We start from the raw sequence: 25,935 nt of genomic DNA on the forward strand, positions 1-25,935 counted from the left end.
ATGAGCTGAAGGAAATGGCAAAACACTCCAGTATCTGCCAAGAAAACCCCAAGAAAGTTATGAAGAGTCAGATGTGACTGAACAAGAAATCAAACTCAAATAGAAACAGGTCACATAGAAGGATTGCTGGGGGTTACGTTTTAATCTGGACTGCTGCCCAAAGAAGTTTGACTGGTCTGTACTAGATAATCTTCCATGACCCTTAATCTTTGGATCGATATAACCCAGGTCCCCCTGACTCAGAAAGGAAACTTTAGGGGACTGTCTGCATTTTCACATCCATTCTGTCTGTCCCCCATCCAACTCTCTTATCTTTCGATTTAGTATTTAGAGCTGGAAGAGGTCTCTGCTTCAGACAACAAAACTGAGGCCCTGGGAAGCCCAGCAATCCATCCAAGATCACATAGGGACTAAGTAGCAGAGACCTAACTCGAACATAGGCTCTCACCACTCAAATACAGGATTCTTTTCTCTGCATTCTCTCAGGAAGTCAACTTTGAATTCAATAAAGTTTGTTTATTTTAATATAAAATTTATTTGCATTTGTATCAAGTACAGGCATTGCACTACAGAGAAATAAGCAAAAGAAAATAAGAAAAATGAAATGAAAACTGAAAGGCGGAGGGGAAGGAGTCCTCCTGCCCCACCCCACCCCCAGAATGTCAATGATTACAAACCCACCTAACTTCCACTATTTGCCCACCTTAACCCTAGCTCAAAACAAGCGAATATCAACATGAACCTAGAACCCAGATCCTCTTTCTTTCCCTGAGTCTTTTTAACCTTCTATACTGTGGAGTATGTATGACTCGAATTGATTGTTTTTAACAAGGTAGTTCTAATCAGTATGCCTATTATTGTTTTGGTTCTGCTCTCCTCACTCTTCAACAGATGTGTATGGAGCATAGGAAAGCCCCGTGTAGGAAGGGAGGCCCATGGAATTCCCTTGTCCAATGAGGAGGCACCCTCACTAGGTATATAGGAACAAAGACCTCAGAGAGGTCCTGACTTGGGGAAACTGAGGTAGTGACCCTTCCAGCCTGGTAGAGAGAGATCAACAATGAACTAGGACTGGATCCACTGGTAATTAAGCATTGAACCTGGAAGGAAAGGGAATCCTAAGTGTAAACATCATCTTTTGATCATATAGCCTTTGCCTTCCCCCACCCCCACTCCCACTCCAACAAAAGAGAACTAAATGTTGAGTGTGAGTGCCTGGTTGTCATGGTGACTCTAGGGAGGGCATATATGTGGCCTGGGTTTTCTGTAAAATGAGAGAGTTGGACCAGAAAACTTCTAACACCCTTCCAGCTCTAATCCTCGGATTTTCCTGACAAGTGCAGGAAGCCTTGTTTAAAGCAGTTTGGTTTGTTTTTGGTTTTGGTTTTTTTGGAGGGGGGAAGGCAAGGCAATTTCGGTTAATCGACTTGCCCAAGGTCACACAGCTGGTAAGCGTCAAGTGTCTGAGGCCGGATCTGAACTTCTGACTCCAGGGCCGGTGCTAAGTTTGGTGTTTTTTTGTAGTACACGATGAGGGATTGCAGAAGAAAGGTCTAGAGCTTATCACCATACCAATTATAACCCTGAGTCGCTTCTAATGAACTAGATGAGCCTCTCCAGGATGAATGGAAATTGATGAAAACAGTTACTTGAAGACTGTTTTTCATTTTGGCTATTTATATCCCTAGTGCCTAGCACATAGTAGGGCTAAATGATAATAGAGGTGGGTGGACCTATGATTTCATTGTTAGGGAACTCTCAGACGAGGGAATTTCTGCTGTCAATGCAAGCCAGGACCTTCTCTTGCTAGTTTTAGAAAGTTGTCTAGACTCTAGAACACAGAGGACTCGCCTAAGGTCACACAGCCAAACAGGTGTCAGAGGTGAGGCTTGAATCCCGTCTTTCTTACATCACTGCCTCTCCCACTTAGAAACTTAATTCGTGCTCTTCCCTCTCCTCCCTCCTTCCATGATCATAAGATAGCACATAGCTTATTCTTCCCAAGGTCTCTCTTTCCCTTTCTCACTGGAGTGAGTGAAGAAGCCCCTAGCTGGGAATGTTAAGAACCTCCTTCTATCCCTTTAAGAGGAAGGACGCCCTTTGGGGAGGGGGGTTTCCTTGTTCACGTGAGGATGACGTCACAGCTCCTCGGTTGGGGCGGGGAGGAGCCAGGTGCTCGCTGCAGTATCCACACCCCTCCCCCTATCCCCCTTCCCCCCTCTACTTTCCTTCCGGGAGGCCTAGCCCTTTAAGAAGCTCAGCCCTGATTCTGGATTCCTGAATCCCTGCTCCAGCATCGCCCGGCACACCTTGCTTAATTCAGCCTCCTCCCGCCCGGCCTCGCTCCCCGACTCTGACCACCATGTCGGCCGCTCCAGCCTACAGCGAGGACAAGGGCGGCTCCTCCAGCCTAGGGGAGCCTGAATACGGTCACGACCCGGCCAGCGGCGGCATCTTCTCCTCCGACTACAAGCGGTGAGGCGGGGACCGGGAGGATGGGGTAGGTTGGGATGCGGGCCCCCATCTCTAGGAAGGAGCCCTCCCTGGCAACAGGGCCCGGGATTTGTGGGGAGGGGGCGGGGCTACAACCAGGTTCCCCTCTAGCAAATCGGGCCCGGGGGTGATGGCTTGCACTCGCAGCTCTTAGAGGGAAGGAGTCATTTTTGCTCCCAGATTTGCTACCGATTCTGCACCGTGCGAGGAGCTACTGAACCCTTCTTCACACCTGTCCTCACCCCGCACCTGTGTCTCAGCTCCCTTAGAGGCTTCCTTCTTCTTGGTGGGGGGAGCCCAGATCTCAGCCCCAGATTCAGGCCCATGGCCCGATTAGACCTGAGACCAGGAAAGGGGACAGGGAGGGCTGGAAGAGGTACAGGGTGAGACCCAGGGCCCAGACCAAGAAAAGGTATTGCCCCTCTAGAGTGGGGCGCTACAGTCTGGAAGGATAAGCCTGGAGACAGAAGAGAGAGGAGATGTAGAGGCAGAGGAGGGAGATCTGGAGTGTAGAAGGAAACCTAGGGAAAGGCTTTGTGGGAAAGAATATATAAGGGGACCTGGGCAAAGGAAGCCTGGGGACTGGTGGAACAGGCTGTGCCTTGGCAGAAAGGAGTCTGGGATGGGTATTTGGGGGAAGAAGACACCTGGTGGAGAGGATGGCTGAAGACCTAGTTGGTTGGAGGTAAATGAGGACCCTGGAGAAGATCTGGAGGCAGGAGGAATCCTGGAGGCCTGCTGGGGGAGGAGTGAAGGGAACACTGGTGGCAGGAGTTGTCAGGTACCTGGGTAATGTGACAGCAAAAGATCTGAGAGGCTGTGTGAAGACCTTGACTGGACTAGGGCGGGAGTGTATCTGAAGACTGTAGTGATGGTGTGAGAGTGAGGGTAGGGGGAATCTAGAAGTGGAGAGATTTGGGGAGGAACAGTGAAAGACATTGGAGGTCTAGGAGCAGAACCTGATTTCATCCCTGGAGTAAAATACCTGAGCGCCAGGGCGGGCGAGGGTCCCAGCGACTAGCGAGAGCTGAGTCTGCTTGGGGCCTATCAGGCCTGACCCCCTCCGTGGCCATCCCCACCCCGAGGTCTTCCTGGCATCCAGAGTCAGGCCCGGACCATGGACAGCTCTTCCCCCGCCCCCAGCACTCAGGCTCCACCCCACAGCTCCTCTGGCCTGTGACGTAGGGGGCGTGGAGAGAGCGGGGTAGCTGGGGGTGATGAGGCTTTGAGGTGCCTGCTGTAGCGGCCTGCTTTTTGTCCTCCCCGGCCTTTGTGTGCTGCTCAGCCTTGCTCTGGGTGACTTACCTGTCCCTCTCTCACCCAGGCTTACTGTCGTGAGCTGGGACTTACGCTGTCAAGGTTCATACGGAGGCGCTGCTGATTAGAGGGACCACCCCTCCTCTCCCCCAGCTCGTCATCCTCTCCACCCTATGGAGGGCAGGGCCTAAAATGAGGCTGGTTCTGAAGCGTTGGGCTTTCTAGGCTACTCCTCTCTGCTCCGGAAGCCCACATTCAAACTCTTTCCTGAATGCCTTTATAGTATATGCGCCCCCTTCCCAGTTATTCCTCCCCTGAAAACCCTAAGTAAAATTCCCTCCAGGGTCTCCCAACTTAACCCAGACTTCAAGTGTCCCCCCCACCCCAGCATCCATGGAGGTTCGCCACCCCAGGGAACATCCTTTTTGCTTCTAGCGTCAGAGTCTAAGCAGTACAATGTTCGTGTGGAGTTGGGAGAGGGAGCATTGAAGGGGAGTTAACATGTCAAATGTCAAATGTATCAAATGTCAACATGTTAAATATCAAGAGTATCAGACTGTCATCTACTATGGAAATCTCCATTCCCAAGCCTCCTAATGCCCTATTTCTATAAACTTTAGAAGGCTCATATATGTCATATTCCTTGCTTCTCTGGCCACCCTACACTTCCATCCTGTCCATGCCTCTGGTTCAGTCAGTCAATAAGCATTTGTTAAGTGACCACTATGTGCCAAATACTAAATTCTAGGGATACGAAGAAAGATAAGGACAGTCCCTGCATTCAAGAAGCTCGCCAATTAGACTGGGGGGAGACAACATGCTACTATGTACAAACAGCTATATAGAGAATGTATTAGAAATAATCGAGAGAAGAAAAGTACTAGAATTAGGGAGGATCAGGAAATGCTTCCTGTAGAAGGTGGGATTTTGGCTGGAGGTTAAATTGGAAGCCAAAGAAGACGGGAGACAAGAGGAAGGAGGGAGACCACGAAAGGTAAGGGGGACAGCCGGTAGACATTCCCAGACTCAGGAGATGTAGCGTCTTGTTCTAGGAACAAAAAAGAAACCAATGTCAATGGATTGAAAATCCATGGTGGGGGGGGGGGGGAGTAAAGATTAAGAAGCCTGGAAAGATGGGAGGAGGGGAGGGCTAGGTGCTGAAGGGCTTCAAATGCCAAAGAGAGGATTTTAAATTTGAGGGGAGCCGTTAGTGTTTACTGAGTAGGTAATAAGGTCAGATGGGGCAGTTAGGTGGTACTATGGACAGAGTGCTGGGTCTGAAGTCAGGAAGACTCATATTCCTGAGTTCAAATCTGGCCTCAGACACTTACTATCTGTGTGGACAAACCACTTACACCTGTTTGCCTCAGCTCAGTAAAATGAGCTGTAGAAGGAAATGGCAAACCGCTTCAGTATCTTTGCCAAGAAAACCCCAAATGGGGTCACAGACTGTCAGAGACAACTGAGCAGCAACAGCAATAAGGTCAGACCTTAAATTTAAGAAAAATCACCTCAACAGCTGAATGGAGAATGGTGTGGAGTGGGGAGAGACTCGTGGCAGGGAGACCAACCCCAAGTTATTGCAGATAGTCCAGGTTTGAGGTGCTAAGGGTGGCAGAGGAAATAAGGGAATGTATTCTATCCTTTACAAAGGTAGGATCAACAGGATTTGGTAAAAGATTGGCTGTGGGGAGGGTGGGGGAGGTAAAGAGTGGGGGCTGTGAGCCTGGGTGGATGGCGGTACCCTTGACAGTCATGGCAAAGTTAGAAGAAGGTTTCCTTCATAACTCCTCTCAATGAAACTCCGTCTTATGAGAACTCCTGTCTGTCTCCCTCACAGCCCCAACTGGGAGATGAATTGTCCTACCTATGTGATTCCTAAAGTCGTTTTAGTGTCCTAGGTTATCTACCACACAGGGTTGTTATGAGGAAAGCACTTTATAAATGTGTGAGCTATTATTATCATAACTATTGTTATAATGTTTTTATCCCAATAGTGGTCTCTCTCCACTGCCATCTCCCACTTAGACTAAAGTGAGGTTATTTTGCTCCCCAAGACAGGAGCAGAGTATTTGCTGTTCATTTACCTCCCAGACCTTGAAATAGTCAGTTACCCCTTTGAGCTTTCTAAGGGTTCTACTGTCCATGACAACAGGAGACAGATGTTGCTTAACAAACATGAGGAAAGTTACAGACTAACATCAAACTTCTGGACTCTCAGAAGGCTGGAATTAAATCTGCGCCATCGTCCCCTCGGGAGCACTCACAGGCAGACTTCTGCCCCCATCCTCTACCTCTTTTTTCTTGTGGTTCGTGCTCAGAGTCCTATATCCCTGCCTTCTCCTTTGCACTGAGCCCTTTTGGGCTCAGAGAAAAGGACCAGATGATAATATTGTATCCTTGGTCTGAAATAAGACTCATTTGTAATTCAGAGAGAAATCTAAACTCAGTACCTGTCTCTCCGGTATCTTCCTCACTCGCAAAGGAAGACCAGTGAGGGCCATGGAAATAGCACTGGGCTTGGGATTCAAGAGACCAGGGTTCTAGTCCAGAGTTCTATCACTAACTAGATGTGTGACCGCATGTCAGTAACGCTTTCTAGGTGTCATCTGTAAAACGAAATAACAGGAGCTCTTAACGTGAAGCCCATACATTTCAGGGGATCTGTGTTCTTGGACAGGAAAAAAATTACATGTGTATTTTCACTGACCTCTAACTGTAATTTAGCATTTTCTTTAATTATAGAGTTTTTAAAAAAAGTTATTCTGAGAAGGGGACCATGATGCATAAAAAAGGTTAAGAACTCCTGATCTAAAGTCTCTTCAGATCTACAGTTTTATGACTCACTAACTTCCTCATGGGCCATCTACTCTGTCGTGCCACCATGCCCTATTCCTCAGAATTCGCATCAGTATCTCTACCCCAATCTTGCTATATCCCATCTTGATTTCTTCATCCCTCATTACCATCCTCCACTCCTTCTGTCCCTCTTCTTATACCCTTTCTTTCATATCTATATCTGCTTACATCTCCTTTCCCTATTTCTCTCCCATGCCAACCCCACCCCCCAACCTCATGAGTTTTTTTGGAGGGCACTTTAGTTGCCAAATAATACCCACATTCCTTCCCTACCACCCCCCCCCAATAAATCTTCCTTCAGTCTCGAAGAAGAAAAGGAGAAATTGGAGCTGACCCCTGCTGCCCTCTCCTCCCTCCCCTTCTCACTGCTTTACCATCCAGACTCCAGCTGTCCCACAACAGCATCACATTTCTGAGTTTCCGTGGAGCTTGGGCGGGTGGAGTATCAGTGAGGACTCACTGAAGCAGGGACTGAGTCACAGATCAGCTGGGGAGAAGAGAGGAGGGGAAAGAAGGAGGCGGACTCTGTCTGCCTGGTGGGGGAACCCTGGTGTCTGGGACCAGATTTAGGGGTCTCCAGAGAATCTTGGTATCCGAGGCACGAAGCCTGATGACGCCAATGCAGCGGTTCCTGCAGCTCCCAGGGACTATGGTGAAGCCGCAGGGGAGCAAGGAGGGTGAGGAGGCAACCAGCCCTGTTCTAACCCCTGAGGGGGGCACCCCAGCCTGGTACCAAGCCCTGCAACCAGATGAGCTACGGCAGCTCCAGACCTCTGAACAGGATGTATCCCCAGAAGGTGGCTCTGATGGGGCCAGCCACAGCCAGCCTCTACGGTATGGAGGGGGACCACCCCAGGGGACCTCCATAAACTCCAGGGGATGGCAAGGAGTACTTTTCCAGGCTCTAAGTCCCTGGAGCTGAGCTGATCTCACTCTCAAGGGGAATCTGGCTAGGACGTGTGAAGGGAGGAAAGAAGTGTTAGTTTCGGTGTGGAGGGGGGAGAGAGATCCAAAGGGAAAAGGTATCTGGGTTCTGGGTTGTGTTAGAGGGATAGAACACAGGGAGGGGGGTCCTGGTGTGTATATTCATGCATGTAGAGAGGGGGCAATTCCAAATTTAGGAGGAAATAAGTTGTTCCAGAGTGTATTTGTGAAAAGACTTTTGAGAGAGGAGTTGGGTTGCTCCTGATGACCTTTGGGGTTTCCCCATTTGTTGGACCCAAGATGAGGATTGGGGGTGGCTGGTAAAAGCTTGCTGCAGCTTGAAAGACTAAGTTCTGGGGGTATCTTTCAGAGGAGGATCTCAAAAATTCAGAGAGAACCTTATCCAACTTATATGATTGAACAGGGGAGCAGTTGCTTGGAAAAACTATAAGAGGAGAATATTTCCCTTGCCACAGAGAACAGAGAAGGAGTCTTATGGAGTTGGGCCTTAATTTCCCTTAATGACCCTGTACTCACTTGCGTCTCTCTGGCAGACTCCGCCTATCCTCTAGAAAAAAGACTACTGATCCCTCTTCCCCCAGGCTAGGATGGGGTCAGAAGTCAGTAATGAAGCCAGAGAGCCAGAGGTCAATACAGGGTTAGACTGGATTGTAAAGTGATCCTTCTATAGGAGATGAATATTTCATGGCCTTAAGGGTATCACTGATTCCATCTCTTCCTCCTACATGACGGCCTACAATAGGCAGCAACAGGAGGGAGGGGGAAAAAACTGGAGGATGTGTTAGGGGCTGCCAGATGGCCCTCCATCCCTCTAATAGATTGTGGCTATTGGGGAGGGTGGGGCAAGAGGGATCTGTGCACCTGCTTCAACACAACCCAAACTCAACAAATATTTAATAATACTCTACTATATACAAGGAACTGTGCTAAATTCTGGGGTTGCAAAAACAAACGTGAAAATCAAACCCTGCCCTTATTCGACAATTAAGTGCCTACTGTGTGCCAGGTAATGATCTGTGCCTTGGGGATACAAAGAAAGGCAAAAAACAGTTCCTGCTCTCAAAGAGCACACAATCTAATGGCAAGGAGAGGGGGGACAACAAAATACAAACAACTATGTACATACAAGATATATATGGGGTAAACTAGAGATTATCAACGAGGGGAAGGTACCAGCATTAACAGGGCTCAGGAAAGACTTCTTGTGGAAGATGTGATTTTAGGTGGGACTTGAAGGAAGCCAAAGAAGCTGACAGAGGTAAGGAGGGAGAGAATTCCACACATGCCATTCTACTGGAATGTGTTGTTTGTTCTTCATTCTCAAAGAGAACCAATGACATCACTCTTGTGATGTCATTGTGAGCTAACCACCCTGGGAAGAAACTGCTGATACCGAGGGAGATTCAGAAAGGTTTTCATTAGAGGGCTGCACATGAACTGAGCCTTGACTTTCAAGAGGAAGGGATAAGGAGGGAGTGAATTCCAGGCATGCAAAAGAGCTAGGAGATGCACTATTGAGTTGGGGAATAGTAAACAGGCCAGTTTGACTGCAAAGTAGGGCATGTGAAAATGGCATAATGTGGAATAAGTCAGGAAATGTAGTCTGGCTTCTGATTATGAAGGGCTTTAAATAGCAAGCTGAGGGGTCTGACTTTTATTCTGTAGGCAATAGGGAACAACTGATGTTTTTCTGAGCAGGAAAGGAGCTTGGTTAAATCTTGCTTTAGGAGGATTGTTTTGACATCTCTATGGAGAATGGATTAGAAAAAAGAGAGACTGGTAACTGGGAATACAATTAGGAGGTTGTCTTTGGTCATACATCTAATAAGTATCTGAAATGTGAGCATCAATCAGTAAGCACTTATTAACCTACTGTGTACGAAGCATTCTGCAAAGTGTTTGGTATACAAAGACAAAAATTAAAGTCTGCTCTTAAGGAGCTTACACTTTGTCAATAAAGAAACAGAGGTTAAGTGACTTCTCCATGGTCACACAGGTTCCAAAGCCAATGATCTTTTCACTGCCCCATCCCACCAGGTCACTATCATTCTTCTCAGAGCCACCAGCCCAGACAGTGAATCCCATGGGCTGCAAATGTTTAGCCTGTCTAGAGAAAATTATTTTTGGCAGTCAATCAGCCCCATTAAAGTTCTGCTCTGATAGTTACCATGGCATAGAGGTGGCCCTAGACTTTCCCAGACTGCACTGGTGGAGCAGGTGCCCTGACAGGCCTTCCAGTGTATACCCTGCAACAAAGTGTATACCTGTAATATGAAGACCACCTGAGCCAAATTCAGAGAAGTTTCCCCCCAGGATGACTTCCAGGGAATGACTTTTTTTTCAGCTATCCCAACAATCTTAGACTATCAAGTGAATCCAGATGGATCTCAAACTGCATCTGTGGAAGAAGAACCCAAACCAACAAAATCACTGCTCCCTGGGGTTTTGTAATAAGAATTGAATTGATAGGGGTTCTCGGCATCCCTAATCTGGGCTCAGTCTTAAAGCTTGATGAGCCCTAAAATTGGGTCTCCAGAAGCAGGATAGTTCAAACTGGGATTGGCTGGCAGTCACACAGATTTACAGGAACAAGGCAGGTAGGTGATCACAGATACCAGAATAGATGTTAGAAGGAAGAAGTTCAAACAAGCAGGTAGTTGGCATCAAGAAGTCCAGTGTAGGGAGGCAAAGCCAAGATGGCGGAGTAAAGAAAAAGAGTCCAGTGTCAGAAAAAGGAGACCCAAATATAGGGACTGGGGTTTAGAGGGAGACTTTTGATCCCTGATTAGGTTCAACAATATATTTGCTGTATTCGATTGTGTTAATTTTTTAGAAGGGAGGATTCGGGTGGAAAGGGGGTTAGGAGTATGCAATTGGGAAGTAAAAGTGATATGGTTTTTAAAAAACATCAATGAAACATTAAAAAAGAATTATAGGGCTGAAGTAGGACCCTCATCCCAGGGCAAATTGAATAAATTTAGTGCAGGGTCTCGCTAGATAAGGCAGAGACCCAGTTATGCAATGTTAGATAGGAATTAGTCACACATATTCAAGAGAAGAAAAACAAAACAAGTAAAGAATACTATGTAATTATAGGGAAGCTAGGAATTCTAAGAGGGAGAGATAAGGAGGGGGTACATTTCAGACATGCAAGGGAGCTAGGAGATGGTATTGAGTTGGGGAACATTAGGTAGGCTGGTTTGTATGTCACATACATACAAGAAAAAAGCCAAGTAAAGAACATTATATAACTATAGTGATTTTGGCCTAGAGAAGAAAGGGAAAAATGAATCTCCCTCCTGTGTTTGAAGAGGTGGGGGACTGCCGATATAGAATGTTGTATGTGCTGTCAGATGTATTCATTTTATCAGTTGAGTTTGCTCAAAAGTTTTTGTTGGGTCTTTTGTTGTTGTTTTTGCTTTTTGTTTATTTGGCAGAGGGGAAGGGAAAGAACATATTCAGAAATGGTTATTATGTAAAAACAAAAGGCATTTTTATACAGTTTTAAAGATTAAGAACCTAGTCACTGGAAGTGGGGAACAAATTCAGAGCATGGATCAGCAGTGAAGCAACTGGATACTAATCCCCAAACTAGCAGTTTAGGGTCCCTTATATCCCCCCCACCCCATCTAGTATCAGAGTTGTTTCCAGAGTTTAGAGTAGGGATGAAAATTATTATTGCACCTTCATGATCCCCCAAATCAAGACTTCTTTTGCCTCATACAATTTATTATTAAATATCTACTATGTGTAAGGCACTGGAAATTCAAAGACAAAAATGAAATAGTTCCAGCTCTCAAAGTTTTTCCACATACATAATTAAGCAAATATTAAATATGGAACCACTGATATGAAGTAATTTTGAAATGGAGTGTTAACACTTGAGGGAATCAGCAAAGATTTTGTGTAGAAGATGGCCTCAGAGCTCTGTTTGTGTCTCAAAGGATGATGGAGCTCTTAAAGATAGAGATGAAAAGGTAGTGTATTCTAGGCATGGGGAACAGTGGGTATATTAAATGTCATGTATGTGCACCTGATCCCAGCTCCCTTGAGGGAACTTCCCAGGCCACCATTTATATCAATGCAGACCTTGTAAGAGGTAGACGATGCAAGTGAGGCATAGATACTGAGGATGGAGTGATGCTGTTTGGATTGCGTAGTGCTCAATTCATCTCCCCACATCTTACGAATGGTTTACCATCATGAGTTGATGTCAGTCAACGTGTGGGATATCATAGTCAATTTTCTTGATCATAGATGACATGTCATCCATGTGTAGTTTTGGAGAGACTTAGCAATTGAGAGAACTAAAGACATTCAACATGGAAAAGAAAAGACTCAGTTGGGTGAGGACACAATGTCTTTGGGTATTTAAAGGGATTTTATGTGGAAAAGAGATTCATTTTATTTTGCACAGCGATGCTTACTGGATTGAAGCAACACAAAGGTAGATTTTAGCTCAGTGTAAGGAAACTTTTCCTAACAATTAGAGCTGTTCAAAAATGAAATGGGCTACCTTGTTAAGGACTGAGCTCCCCTTCAATAGAGGTCTTCATGTGGAGATTGGGTAGGCCTAGGTGTGGTCAAATCAAGTTAACAAGCACTGATTAAGAGCCCACTATGTGCCAGGCATTGTACTCAGCCCCATAGGTACAAAGAAAGGCAGAAATAATCCCTGTTTTCAAGGATTCATTATCTAATGGAGGAGACTACATGCAAACAACTATATGCAAAATATATACAGGATGAATTGGAGATAACCTTAGAGAGAAGGCACAAGCATTAAGGGTGACTGGGAACAGCTTCTTGCATGGGGTTTTATCTGAGACTTGAAGGAAGTCAGCAGGCAAAGATAAAGAGGGGGAACATTCCTTCCAGGCATGGCAGGGAGAAGTCAGTCAGTGAAAATACATGGATTTTGGAGAGGGAGTATCTGGTTTGAGGCTAGTGTCACTGGATTGCAGAGTATATGGAGGAGAATAAGGAGTAAGACTACTAAAGTAGGAAGGGGCCAGGTTATGAAGGGCTTTAAAGGCTAAATGCAGGATTTTATATTTGACTGTAGGTAATAAAGAGCCACTGAAGGTGGGCAGATCTTTGCTATAGGAAGATCAATTTAACAGCTGAGTGAGTAGATGAACTGGAGTGAGAAGAAACTTGAGGCAGGGAGACCAACCAGCAGGTGATGATGGTCTGTACTGGGATGTTAAGTGTCACCAGAGACAAGGGGTGTCCATATAGGAAAGATATTATGGAGATATTATGATGTTATGAATCCACAGGACTTGGCAATAGATTGGACATGGCAGGTAAGCATAAGGAGTTGAGAATGACAACTAGGTTGTAAGCCTGGGTGATTGGGAGGATGCTGATGCACTTGACAATAACAGAGAAGTTAGGAAGATAGGTGGATTTGGGGGAAAAAATAATGGACATGTTGAATTTAAGATGTCTAGGGGATATCCAGTTTTAGATGTCTAATGGGCAAGTTGGTTGGAGGTCAGAAGAGAGGTTAGGGCTGGATAGATTTGAAAATCATCTTCATAGAGATGATAAATCCATGGGAGCTGACAAGATCCGCAAGTGAAATAGTATAGAAAGAGAAAAGACAGAGCCTTGAAGGCCAATCACAGGTAGAGGCTATAACCTGGATGAAGATCCAGCCAAAGAGACTGAGAGTGAGTTGTCAAATAGCAAGGAGGAGAACTTAAATAGTCTCTTGGAACCTTGAGAGAACAGAATTATTATGATGTGGGCAACCGACAACGTCCACAGCTGCAGGGGGGTCATGAAGGATGAGGACTGAGAAAGGGCCATTAGATTTAGCAATGAAGAAAATCGTTGGTAACTTTGGAGGGAGCAGTTTTTGTTAAATGATTGGAAGCCAGACTATAGAGAGCTAAAAAGAGTATGAGAAGAAAGAGTGGAGGCAACAGCTGTAGATGGCTTTCTCAGGGACTTAAACCATGAAAGGGAGAAGAGTTATGCAATCATAGTTAGGAGGGATGAATGGATCAAGGGAGGATGAGGGATGTTTATGAGGAGTAAAGGCCAGTAGGCAGAGGGAAACTGAAGATTAGGGAGAGAGTGGAAATGCTAGAGAGAGCTCTCTGCTGGAGAAACTGGAAAGAATGGGCTTATTCGTACAAGGGTTTGCCTTGGCAAGGAGCTCTCCCCTAGATGGCCTCTGAGGTTCCTCCAACTCTGTAATTCTATGAATCTGTTGCTATGGTGATACCAGTTCCTTGCCAAGCTAGGATCAGGTACCTTCATCCTCCAACAATTAGAATTTCTGGGTCACATCCTCTCCCTACTTAATAAGCAGAAGATCTCGAGGTAAGCACAGGACTGTGCTGCAACCAATGTTAAATTTTCAGTGTGAGTAATTATACCTTAGAAATTGGCAAATGCTACAAATCAGGGCTTAATTTGTTGTTTTGTTAATTGTCTCTGGGCTTAAGAAAGTGATGGAGAAAATGTCTAATAATGTAGATTAAACTTAAAAGTATGGCATGCTTTTTCAGAGATCCAATTATTATACATTTACCGGCACACCACAGCATGGTCCCATGAATTCCAAGGCCCTCTCATGGTTCTTGGGTTCTTAAGGGTATTATTAAAGGCTCATTTCACAACTGAGAGAGTGATATGTAGTGCTTCTGACAAGTCTTTCACTGAAAAGTCAAGCCTGGGGAACCCTCAAAGCTCAACAGGCTTTATATTACATGAATGATGTGAGCACACACCTTCTTGGTGTGCATTAACAAATGTTTGATTGATTACTTGCTTAATGGCTTCTTGACCTCGTATCACCCCTGTTCTTTTCTCCCCTGGGCCCCAACAACGGGCCCACCTGTCTTTCTGTCTTGCCTCATGTTTTCAACAGGGATTTTTCTCCTCCTTGACCCAATGCAGAATGAGAATCAGTCCAAGAGCTTCTTCCCTATGTTCCCATCCCTGAAGCAAGTACAGAACCCTTTCAAGGGCTTTTTAGGGCTTCTTATTATTAGTGACAATGAAGAAACAAGCACAAATAACAAATATGAGGAAGATTATGAAAAATCTTTAATTTTTTTAAATCACTGACTTAGATAAGGGCATAGCTGGCATCCTCACCACATTTTCAAATAACAGAGTTGGGAGGGATATCTAACACAGTAGATGATGAAGTCAGCCTTTGATCCAAAGGCATCAGGATGGGCTAGAATATCAGGCTGATATTTCACGCCAATAGGATGAAACTTAATAGCCATAAATTCAAGACTTGGATTCAGAAAATCAGCTTCACAATCATAACAATAACTAACATTTCTATTGCACTTTTAGGTTTATAAGGCAGTCTACAAACACCATTTCATTTGATGCTCACAACAGCCCTGGAACATGTAGGTTCTGTTACTACCCCCATTTTATGGGTGAGGAAACAGGCAAACAGAAGTTAAATGACTTGTCCAGGTAACACAGCTAATAAGTGGCTGAGGTCAGATTTGAACTAAAGCCTTCCTTACTTCAGACTCAGTGCTCTATCCACTGTACTCTCCATCTGCCTCTAAAAACATGGAAGAGAGGTGTGGTTAGATAGTAGTTTATCTAAAAAAAGGAGTTTTTAGTGACATGTGAATTCACTATGAATTAATGGTTCAATACAATAAGCCAAATTAGCTCATTGAACCCTAGGTTGTGGTGTAGAATGAAGGGGATGCTTGTTTTGTGGTGCCCTACCCTAATCAGACCACATCTGGGATATTGTATTTAATATACTCAGTCAGTATTATTATATCTAGTCAAGGACATTTTAGGAAGTGCATTGATAAACTGGAGGCCATTCAAAGGAGCACAGCCAGAAGGACCTTGAGATGACAATATTTTAACATCATTAAAAATTAAGTAGGGACATGAAGCCTGGGGAAGAGAAATCTTGAAGGGCCTGCCCTTCATGATGCGGTCATGATGTGGACATGATGTGGTCTTCAAGCATTCTAGCTCTTGTCACATGGGAAAGAGATTATTCCACTCGGCCCCCAAATGGCAAAATGAAGACTAACGAGAAGTTGCAGACTCTTAGTTTGCAGATTCAGGTGTGGTATAAGGAAAAGTTTCCTACCAATTAGAGCTATCTCAAGGTACAGTGGGCCACCTTTGGAGGCAGTGGGTTGTCCCTCACTGGAGGTCTTCAAGCTATAACTGGATGACCAGTTGCAGATAGTTTTGTAGAAGAGATTCTCATTCGGGTATGGGAACAATGGTCTTTTAAGGTTCCTTCCAACTCTGAGATTCTGTAATTCTCACAATAAAAATTGTGCCTTGTATGCTTTGAAATGTGAATGGAGTTTAGACCTAACACAATCACAGGATTGCAGAGGTGGGCTGGCCTTTGGAGATCATCTAATCCAGTACCCTCATCTTAAAGATGAAGAAACTTCAGCCCAGAGAACAAAAGTGATGTCAAAGTCAACAAAGCGATAGTTCTAGAGCAGAAATTAGAACTTGGGTTTCCTGACTTCTGTAAAACTGCTGAGCCAAAAGCCTAGGACTTGGAATATTTCTTCTGTCTTAGAACAAGAATAGTCCCATAATCTGAGCCAGCAGTGAAGATATATATGGAGGCTGAGTAGGCCTTGTCTCAAGAGTTAGGTGGAATATAAGGAATCAAACGATGCTACAACCCCACATCCCACAACCAACACAGGCTGGGATGATGTGGGTTTGAATTTCCTCTCTATCTTGCCCCCATCCCAGAACACACAGTCCAACACAGGACAATCTTGGTAGCTGTAACCAACCTCAGTCACCAAGATGGCGCATTTCTTCCCATGACCAGTGTCTGAAGTTTGGAGTACTGTGGAACTGGGAGGTAGAGTGAGGTCATACATATTATGGGCAAGAATTGTCTGCGTCACATTCCAATCATGGGAAACAACTGGGCTGAATTGGAGCTGATGGAGTTGCAGCTTCCGCTAGCCTATTTAGGGGTGGCAGAGAGGTAGAAGTCTGCTGGTGTATGAGTAGTTCAGTGGAAGGCAAAGACTGGCCTTGATATGAAAGAAGGCATGGTGGTGAGAGCTTGTTTAGTAAAGTCGTGAGATGAGTGCTGGGGGGGAGGGGGGGAAATCAATGAAAGCCAGGAAGCACTGGATATCATGACCAATGTTTCATCTTGGGTCTCCTTGTGTCATCATTGTGGTACAAAAAGGGGTAGGGGAAGTTTACTAGCGTTTGTCCTGGGTCAGGCTTTGTTTTGCTACTGTGGGCACAAACATTATGTACCAATATGGAGAACAATTGATGATAAAGCTTTGAAATCAGATCTAGTCCTACATTCCCAATTTGAATTGTTATCAACTGAACTTGCTCCCAGTTTCTAGCCCTAGAGAAGTACTCCCCTTGCTGTGTAGATAGCCAGCTTTTTCTTCTAATGGCTTATTTATCTACTTGGACATCTAGTCTCTCTGACCTGGTAATTTCTGAATGAGGAATAAAATTCATGTTCTAGTTTTGGGAGGACTCTTCAGGTAAAAGTACATCTCTTATCCATATGCCCTTCCATAGAAATAGAGACAAGGACAGAATAGGTTAACCACACACTCACAATCTCTTTGCTGCTAATCCGTTTAGCATTAGAGGCAGCTAGATGGCTCAGTGGATAGGGCGCCGGGCCTGGAGTCAAGAAGACCTGTGTTCAAATCCAGTTTAGCTGTGATCCTGGGCAAGTCACTTACCTTCTATCTGCCTCAATTTCTTCATTTGAGAAATGGGGATAATATCAGTATCTACCTCCCAGGGTTGTTGTGAGGACCAAGTAAGACAATATCTTAGCACAGTGCCTGGCACATAGTAGGTCCTATATAGTATGTGCTTGTTCCATTCCATTCCATCGAGATCACTGGCTGTCCAGATGGAGCACCACAGAATTTGTCTTAAGTACAAACATCTGTGCCTCCACCTAGCAAGGTGGTGTTTCAACAATCCAGCTAGCAGCTGTTGTGGGGGTGTAAGACCAACCCAAGCCCAACAACAAGAACACTACCAGCACTACGCAAAAGCATAGGTTCTTTTGATCTGCTTAACTAAGGAAAGCAAGGTTAAGGGGTTGACAAGCTTACTTTAATTCAGCATACAAATATCATTCACTTAGTTCAGGGGAAAAGACTAGCACACTGAACTTCAGAACAAAATACAAACAAATTACAAACATCAACAGACAGACCTTGTCCGATTCAAATCCCAATAGTTACCAGAGTTTAACAAAGTCTCCGCATCTGGGTTACGAGCTGGAGGGCTTCTTAGCTACAGCTGCCCGGGAGTCTCCAAACACCACCAAGAGCGAGAGCCCTGCGCAAATGGCTCTGTCTTCTCTTCTTATAGGGTTTCAGACGTCATCAAACATCATCTGAAAGACCAGAACTTAGGCTGCTATGATTGGCTCTTGAGTTAGCACCTCCCCTTAGTTAGCCCCACCTTGGGCCCCACCTTAGTTACCAATCCATACCCATATAGGTTTTACACCTAATAGGGGTTTGGACCTGGGGCTTAGCACCTAGTGAGACTCAATAAAATACACTAAATTACTCAAAGGAAACAAAAGCCAAACTCTTCAAGGGCTTTTGGGTGAACTAAGTGCTAAGAGCCCATTTTGCTCACCAACACAGGTGGTCTCCCAGAGATATCATCTCTGGCACTCCCTGCCCTCTCTCTATTGACTGCCATATTAGTCATAGACTTAGGGAAATCCAAAGGATCCAAACTGATTTTTAAACTGTACACAACTAGAGAAAAGAGACCTCTAAGTCCCAAGCATCACCAGTGGCTAGGGAAATTTCTCTAGGGCAAGGAAGAGGGTGTAGTTTTCTACAGGCTATCCTTCATCACGACAATTGGCTGGATACTCTGCAGAAACTGTTTGGAGAAATCATTAACTATCTCTCATGTGATAATCAACCTCATTGTGTTTCAGTTAGTCATCCTATGGGCACACTACAAATATAGACTTCCCCTTATCGCAAATATGGCTATAAAACTTGAATGCATGCTAAGTGGTCTTTTTTTTAAAGCATGTGCATGTGTGCACACACACATACACACACAGAGTCTCCTTCTAAAGTGATCTCAATTTCAGAGCATGGCCCATATTTGGACTACACAGTATATTCCACATTCCACCTTTTCTTCTGATGGCTTGTGGAGCAGGACACTAGGTTATAGCCATACCTTGCATTCTTCAGTCCTGGCCAACTCTTCATGACCCTGTGGACTATAGCATGCCAATACTGTCCGTGGGGTTTTCTTGGCAAAGATACTGGAGCAGTTTGCTATCTCCTTCTCCAGTGGATTAAGGCAAACAGAGAGAGGTTAAGTGACTTGCCCAGGGTCACAGGGCTAATAAGTGTCTAAGGCTGCATTTGAACTCAGGTCTTCCTGACTCCAGGCCCAGCACTCTAGCCACTGAGGCAGCTAGCTGTCTCCATATTTGGGTAAGTGTTTCCAATTAACATGGAATTCACCTAATCTACATAGAAGTCATAGACTGTCAGAACAAGAAGGGACCAGAGGGATCACCTTGTCCAGCCCCTTGTTCTTCAGATGAAGAAACTGAAGTCAAGACAGATGAAGTAACCTAGCTCAGGTCACATCGTGACAGAGCTGGGGCTGGAATTCAGATTGCCTTGACTCCATTCACTACATTTTTTTTCACCACACTTTGCTGTCTCCTACAAAGCTCAAGAAATTCTTTACTTTTACGCTTGTTCTCTGTGTGTGTGTGTGTGTGTGTGTGTGTGTGTGTGTGTGTGTAAATATTTATGCCCTCAAATTTTGGTTACATATGTTTATATATGTCTAAGAAATTCTGAGCATACACATGTACTGTACATATTTTCAGTATCATGTCAACTGGAAATACCATAGGACTGAGGACTATTAGTAAGAACCTGCCAGTTTTTTACATGGAGCTAGGCTCGTCCAAGTTTTCACAGTCATCCCACCTCCTGGGACTGCACCATCAAGTCCTCAGTTCAAAGCAGTGCTGGTGATAGATATAATGGACCAACTGAGGCTAGAAAGGATCTGAGAGAACATCTTGTCCAACTCCTTCGTTTTATAATTGAGGATCCTGGGGCTCAGTATATAAAACTTGTGGGCTCCCAAGAGTGGTTCTGTGAGAAGATCCTGGAACTCAAGAGCTTGGGATCTCATGTGGACCTCCTCACAGTGCATGCCCGCCTGAGGAACCTTCAGGTTTCTAGGTTGAATCTAAGCATACTCTGTTGTCTTTTCTGCAAATCTTAAAGCAAGCGGACAAATCCTTTTGTCAGATGTTGAGGATACTGTCGAAGGAGTTGCATTGCAAAGGTATGCACTTATCTGCCAGACCTATCTATTTATGAAGGAATGGGATATGACTCCATCAGTGGTGTGAGATCCAGTAAAGAAACCAGCCCTTGGGTATGTGGGAAAAGGCTAGGAGAGTTAGCATTGGGACTCAGAGTATGTTCAGGAGAAGCGGAGTTTGCTCATTAGAGGAATGTGTAGGTACAGAGTGTGGAGTAGGAGGAGTAAATTGTGCAAGAGAATTGGCTTGTGTGGAGTTGGCAGCCCCATTGTGTGGGCTGTGACTCAATGCAAATGAGAATGTATGCAGTGGGGGGTTGGGATTTGTTCTGGGAGGTGGTACCCCCTCCCTTACAGTGATACTAGTATTAGAAAGCCATCATAGGCAGATTCAATATTCTACAATTTCTGAATGTCAATGAGCTCCCTGTGTTTCCTTATAGTTTATTATCACCCTATAATTCATATTTTAAGAAAAGTACCTGGAAGAGATACTTAAGAGGACCTGGGATGGAGGTAATGAGTGGCAGTATAAGTTCCCAGCCCTTTACTTTTAGTGTTAGTCAACAAGCATTTAAGTGTTTAGTATGTGCCAGGCATTGCGTTTATTTAATTTTTTTTAAGGGGGGAAGGCTGGGCAACTGGGGTTAAGTGACTTGCCCAAGGTCACATAGCTAGTAAGTGTGTCAAGTGCCTGAGGCTGGATTTGAACTCAGGACACAAGACAAGGACACAAGAGCCCTCAGAGGGCTCACTTTCTTTCTTTCTTTTTTTGAGAGGAAATTCTTTTCTTTCTTTTTTAAAAATTTATTTTTTATTTTTAGTTTACAACACTCAGCTCCACAAGTTTTTGAGTTCCAAATTTTCTCTCCCTCCCTTTCTTCCCCCTTCCCCCCACAGACGGCATGTAATCTATTATAAGTTCTACATATACTTTCACGTTAAACTTATATACACAATAGTCAAGTTGTAAAGAAGAATTATAACCAATAGAATGAACCATGAGGAAGAAGAAACAAAACCAAAAAAGAAGAAAAAAAAGAGAACAAATAGTTTGCTTCAATCTGCATTCACACTCCATAATTCTTTCTCGGGATATGCATAGCTTTTTCCATCATGAGTCTTTTGGAGCTGTCTTAGAACCTTGCATTGATGAGAAGAGCCAAGTCTATCAAAGTTAGTCATCGAAGATACTGTGTGTCTATAATCGTGCATAATGTTCTTCTGATTCTGCTCCCCTTACTCAGCATCAGATCACATAAGTCTTTCCAGGCTGTTATGAAGTCCGTCTGCTCCTCATCTCTTTTAGCACAATAGTATTCCATTACATTCATATACCACAATTTGTTTAGCCATTCCCCAATTGATGGGTATCCCCTTGATTTCCAATTCTTTGCCACCACAAAAAGAGCTGCTATAAATATTTTTGTACATATGGGTCATTTCCCACTTGTGTGATCTCTTTGGGATACAGGAAGGCTCACTTTCTAACGGGGGAGAGAGAATGCAAAAAAATTGTACATATAGTATATATACAGTGTAAATGGAAAGTAATCTGGGGGGAGGGGAGAGGCACCAACAGTCGGGGGAAGGGAAGGAAGACCCACAGAAGATGAGATTTGAGCTGAATCTTAAAGGGGGCAAGGGAAGCCAAAGGGGTGGAAGTGAAGAAGGAGAACACTTCAAGCATGGGTGACCATTAGTGAAAAGACACTGAGTCAGAAGATGGAGTGCCCTGCATGAAGAACAGCAGCCAGAAGGTCAGTATCTGCAAGTCTGGATCATAAGAGTTCATGGAGTGATAAAATGTAATAAGACCAGAAAGGTAAGGAGGGCCAGGTTGTGAAGGGCTTCAAATGCCAAATGGATTTTATTTTTTATCTTAAATGTAGTAAGTGGTTATTGGAGTTCACTGAGTAGAGGGAGGTGGGGGAGGTGACATGATCAAACCTGCACTTTAGGAAAACTACTTTGGTAGCTGAGTGGAAGCTTAATTGGAATGGGGAAAGATTTGAGTCAAGGAGTCCAACCAATAGGCTATTGCAATAGTCCAAGAGAGAAGTGATGAGGGTGTAGGCTGTGTGAGTGGAGAAAAGAAGGTGTGTGTGAGTTATATTATGAAGGTAGAAAATGCAAAACTTGGCAATGGATATGTGGAGTGAATGAGAATTAGGAGCTGAGGTCGACATCATGATTGTGATCCAGAGTGACTAGGGGGATGGTGATATCCTTGAGGATAATGGAGTTTGGAAGAAGGGAGGGTTTGTAGAGAAAGATAATGAGGTCAATTTTGGATGTTGGGTTTGAGAGAAGGTTCAGAACAGAGCCTTAGGGAGACACCCACTGGTTATTGGACATGACCTGGGTGAAGATATAGCAAAAAAGCCTGAGGAGTATTCAGATATATGGGAGGAGAATCAGCAAAGAGCAGTGTCATGAAAACCTAGAGAAGAGGAAGTATCAGGAGGGGTGGGTGATCAGCAGTGTCAAATGCTGCAGAGAGCTCGAGAGGGATGAGGACTGATGAAAGGCTATTCAAGTTGGCAACTAAAAATGATAGCTTTAGAGAGAGCACTTTAGTTGAAGAAGTCAGAAACCTCATCTCCTTCAGGGTTCCCTCATTCCCCTTCTATAGCTTCCAGCCCTGCCTGGTTTGTTCCCTAATTCTGTATAGAAGTCTCTCTCCTTAGTTCCATGTCCTTATTTCAGGGACAGCAGAGCGGGGCTACTGCTCTCCTCCTAGGGCATCTAAGGAGAGAGGAATCTGGTGGCAGAGCAGGTAGGGCAGATAAGAATCAAGTTTGTAGAACTGAATGAGAGGAAAGGAAATGGAGGCACTGATTCCAGAAGGCTTTCTCAAGGCATTTAGCCAAGAAGGGGAGGATAGATATGGGACAATAGCCAGTGGAAATGGATGATCAAGTGAAGGTTTTTTAATGAGGGGAGAGAGATGGGCATGTTTGTAGATAGTAGGGAAAGAGCAGGTAGAAAGCAGGGGTGATAAAGTGGGCAATCTGAAGAGAAGACCGGATGAAATGGAATCAAGAGTGCATGGAGAACCGTTCTAGAGAGCAATTTGGAACTCTGCCCAAAGGGCTATACAACCGTGCATACTCTGAGCCCCATCAATACCACTATTAGGTCTTTGTACCAAAGACCTCAAAGGAAAAGGAGCTATTTGTACAAAAATATTTATGGAAACTTTTTGTGGTAGTAAAGAATTGGAAATTGAGGGGATGCCCATCAACTGGGGAGTGGCTAAACAAGTTGTGGTATATGATTGTGATGGAATACTGTTGTGCTGTGAGAAATGGTGAGCAGAATGATTTCAGAAAAACCTGGGAAGAATTATATGAACTGATACAAAGTAAAATGAGCAGAACCATGAGAACATTGTACACAGTAACAGCAATATTTTATGATGATCAACTGTGAATAACTTAGCTGTTCTGATAAATACAATGATCCAAGACAATTCCAAATGATGAAAAATGCTATCCACCTCCAGAGAAAAAAAACTGATGGAGTCTGAATGCAGATTGAAGCATAATTTTTTCGCTTTATTTTTCTATTTGTTTTTTTTTTCAACATAGCTAACATGGAAATATGCTTTGCAAGACTTCACATGTATAGTTGCTATCACATTAAATTTTGCCTTCACTAGGGTGGGAGGGTGGAAGATTACTTGGAACTAAACAACTGTTAAATAAATGTTAAAAATATATCAATAACAATTTTTAAAAGGATGCACGCAGAGGGGTTTGCCTTGGCTTTTTAAGTTGAGACGTGAGGGAAGGAAGAGCTAGTGGGGAAAGACATCTGAGTGATTTGACAGGAGGAGAAGTAAAGAGGAAGCTCTTGGCTAATGGCTTTAGTGTTTCTACCAGCAACTACAGAATTATAGGGTTCAAGGAAGCAAATATAGAGTGTGTGTGTCTGATGTCTCATCATGGTGTAGACATTAGGTTGTCAAAGGATGTGCTACCCCAGTACAAGCTCTAGATGATGCAGTTGAGGTAGAACAGGCTTCTCATCACAGGATCATGGGAATGTAGAGGCCATAAAGTCTGACTCTCATTTTTAAGATGAAGAAACTGAGGCACAGACAAGTTAAATGACTTGGCCAAGGCCACACAGTTATTGATTGAGGTGAAATGTGAATCTATTTCTCCCTGACTCCAAGTTCATTGCCCTCTCCATTCTGCCAGGTTACCTCCCTCAGCTTCAAGTATGGGACTGACTATCTGTCTTCTGAGTACCAACTGATGAGTTTAAAGAGGTTTTTCCAAAGGACTGGCTACCAGGTGGTGATTTTTTTTACATAGCAACTCTCGAAAGGGCAGCTAGAGTGCCAGGTCTGGAGTTAGGAAGACTCTTCTTCTTGAGTTCAAATCCAGCCTCAGACACTTGCTAGCTGTGTGACCCTGGGCAAGTCACTTAACCCTGTCTGCCTCAATTTCCTCATCTGTAAAATGAGCTGGAGAAGGAAATAGCAAACCACTCCAGTATCTTTGCTAAGAAAACCCCAAAATGGGATCACAAAGAGTCAGATATGATAGAAAAAAATGATTAAACTTGAGAAGACCATGTAGGTCCTCATCACCTTCACTTGGATAGTACAGTAGCCTTTTAGTTAGTCTCCTTGCCTCAGATCTCTCCTCACTTCAGTCCTATCTCCAAACAGCTGCAGATTAGTATTCGTAAAGCACACGTCTGACCCCATCACTCTTCTATTCAAGAAGCATCAGTGGCTTTCTATTATCCCTAGACCAAACTCTTCTGTTTGGCATTTAAAGCCCTGTACAATGTCTCCAGTCAGCTTCTTTAGGTTAAATATTTATTGTTCTCCTTCATACACTGTGGCCTAGCCAAAAAGTTCTACTTGCTGTTCACCAGACGTGACAATCCACATTCTGTCACCCTTCCTTTGTTCTGGTTATCCCCTATGCCTAGAAGGCACTTCTTCACCTCTGCCTCTTAGAACCCTGCATCTGCTTTAAAGCTCAGCTCATGTCACCTCCTACAAAGGGTCTGTCCTGATCTCTCCATTCTCTTCTTCCCTATTCCACTATCATTGGTTTTTACTTTATGTGTCAGTGAGTATGTGTCACATTCCCTTACACGTGTTGTTTCCCCACGTAGAACATAAACCTCTCAAGGGAAGGTGCTGTTTCATCTTTGTCTTTGTGCCTCAGCACATAGTACCATGGTTGGCACATGGTTAGCAATGAATAAATGCTTCTTGATTCATTAGTTGACTGACTGCTGTACTAAGGTATAAAACAGTCATGATCTGAATCGGTATGTTATGGACATCAATGGAATTATAGGTTCCTGAAACATTGACATAAGTATAAGGGAAATTAGACAGTCTTAAGTCTTAAAGTCCCCAAATTGCCCATGAGTTTCATGGGATCCTAAGGAAAATTCAGGCTGATCTCTTTTAGTTCCCTACAATGCCAATATATGTCTAGACTAGAAGGGCCCCTCATGCCCCTTCTATAGCTTCTAGCTCTGACTTCTGGGTTTGCCCCCTTTATTCTATACAGAAGTCTCTCTCCCTAGGTCCATGTCCCATCTATTGTATTGCTCATAAAAACATTTAGAAAACCCCAAAGGGACTTTGTGATTGTTTCAGGGATAGGAGGGAGGAGCAACTACTCTCTCCCTAGCAAATCTAGGGAAAGAGAGACCTGGTTGGAAGAACAGGTGAGGTTGGTCCCCAAAGACAAAGGCAGATGTAACTAATAACAGTGGGCTCCTAGGAACATAAAGTCACCTTATCCACTAAGCCTCCATTTCCTTATCTGTAAAATTGAGATAATATAGTACCTCAAAGGCTTATTGGAGGATCAAATGATATCCTATATGTAATATAAAACACTTTGTAAACTTGTAAGTGGTAAATAAATATCAGCTATTTATGTTAAATATTTATTATCGCAATTATTACAGCAGTTTTAAGTGCTTGGAGCTCAAGATTACAGAGTTCCTTATTCATTAGTTTAATTATTAATGTCCAATGCTGTCTGGAATTTCTGACCTTAGAATAAT

General features: G+C 44.1%; 1 protein-coding gene across 1 annotated transcript in view; it reads left to right on the top strand.

The window, feature by feature from the left end:
- The first annotated feature begins 2,130 nt into the window (after positions 1-2,130).
- The window catches only part of AP3B2 (adaptor related protein complex 3 subunit beta 2), a 60,670-nt gene continuing 36,865 nt past the window's right edge, over positions 2,131-25,935 (top strand). The window contains exon 1 of the mRNA XM_036737094.1: positions 2,131-2,475. Coding sequence (XP_036592989.1) covers positions 2,363-2,475 — 113 coding nt within the window. The 5' untranslated portion in view covers positions 2,131-2,362. The remainder of the gene's footprint in view (positions 2,476-25,935) is intronic.

Source organism: Trichosurus vulpecula, chromosome 8 (assembly GCF_011100635.1).
Source record: "Trichosurus vulpecula isolate mTriVul1 chromosome 8, mTriVul1.pri, whole genome shotgun sequence".
In the NCBI taxonomy this organism is placed as follows: Eukaryota; Metazoa; Chordata; class Mammalia; order Diprotodontia; family Phalangeridae; genus Trichosurus; species Trichosurus vulpecula.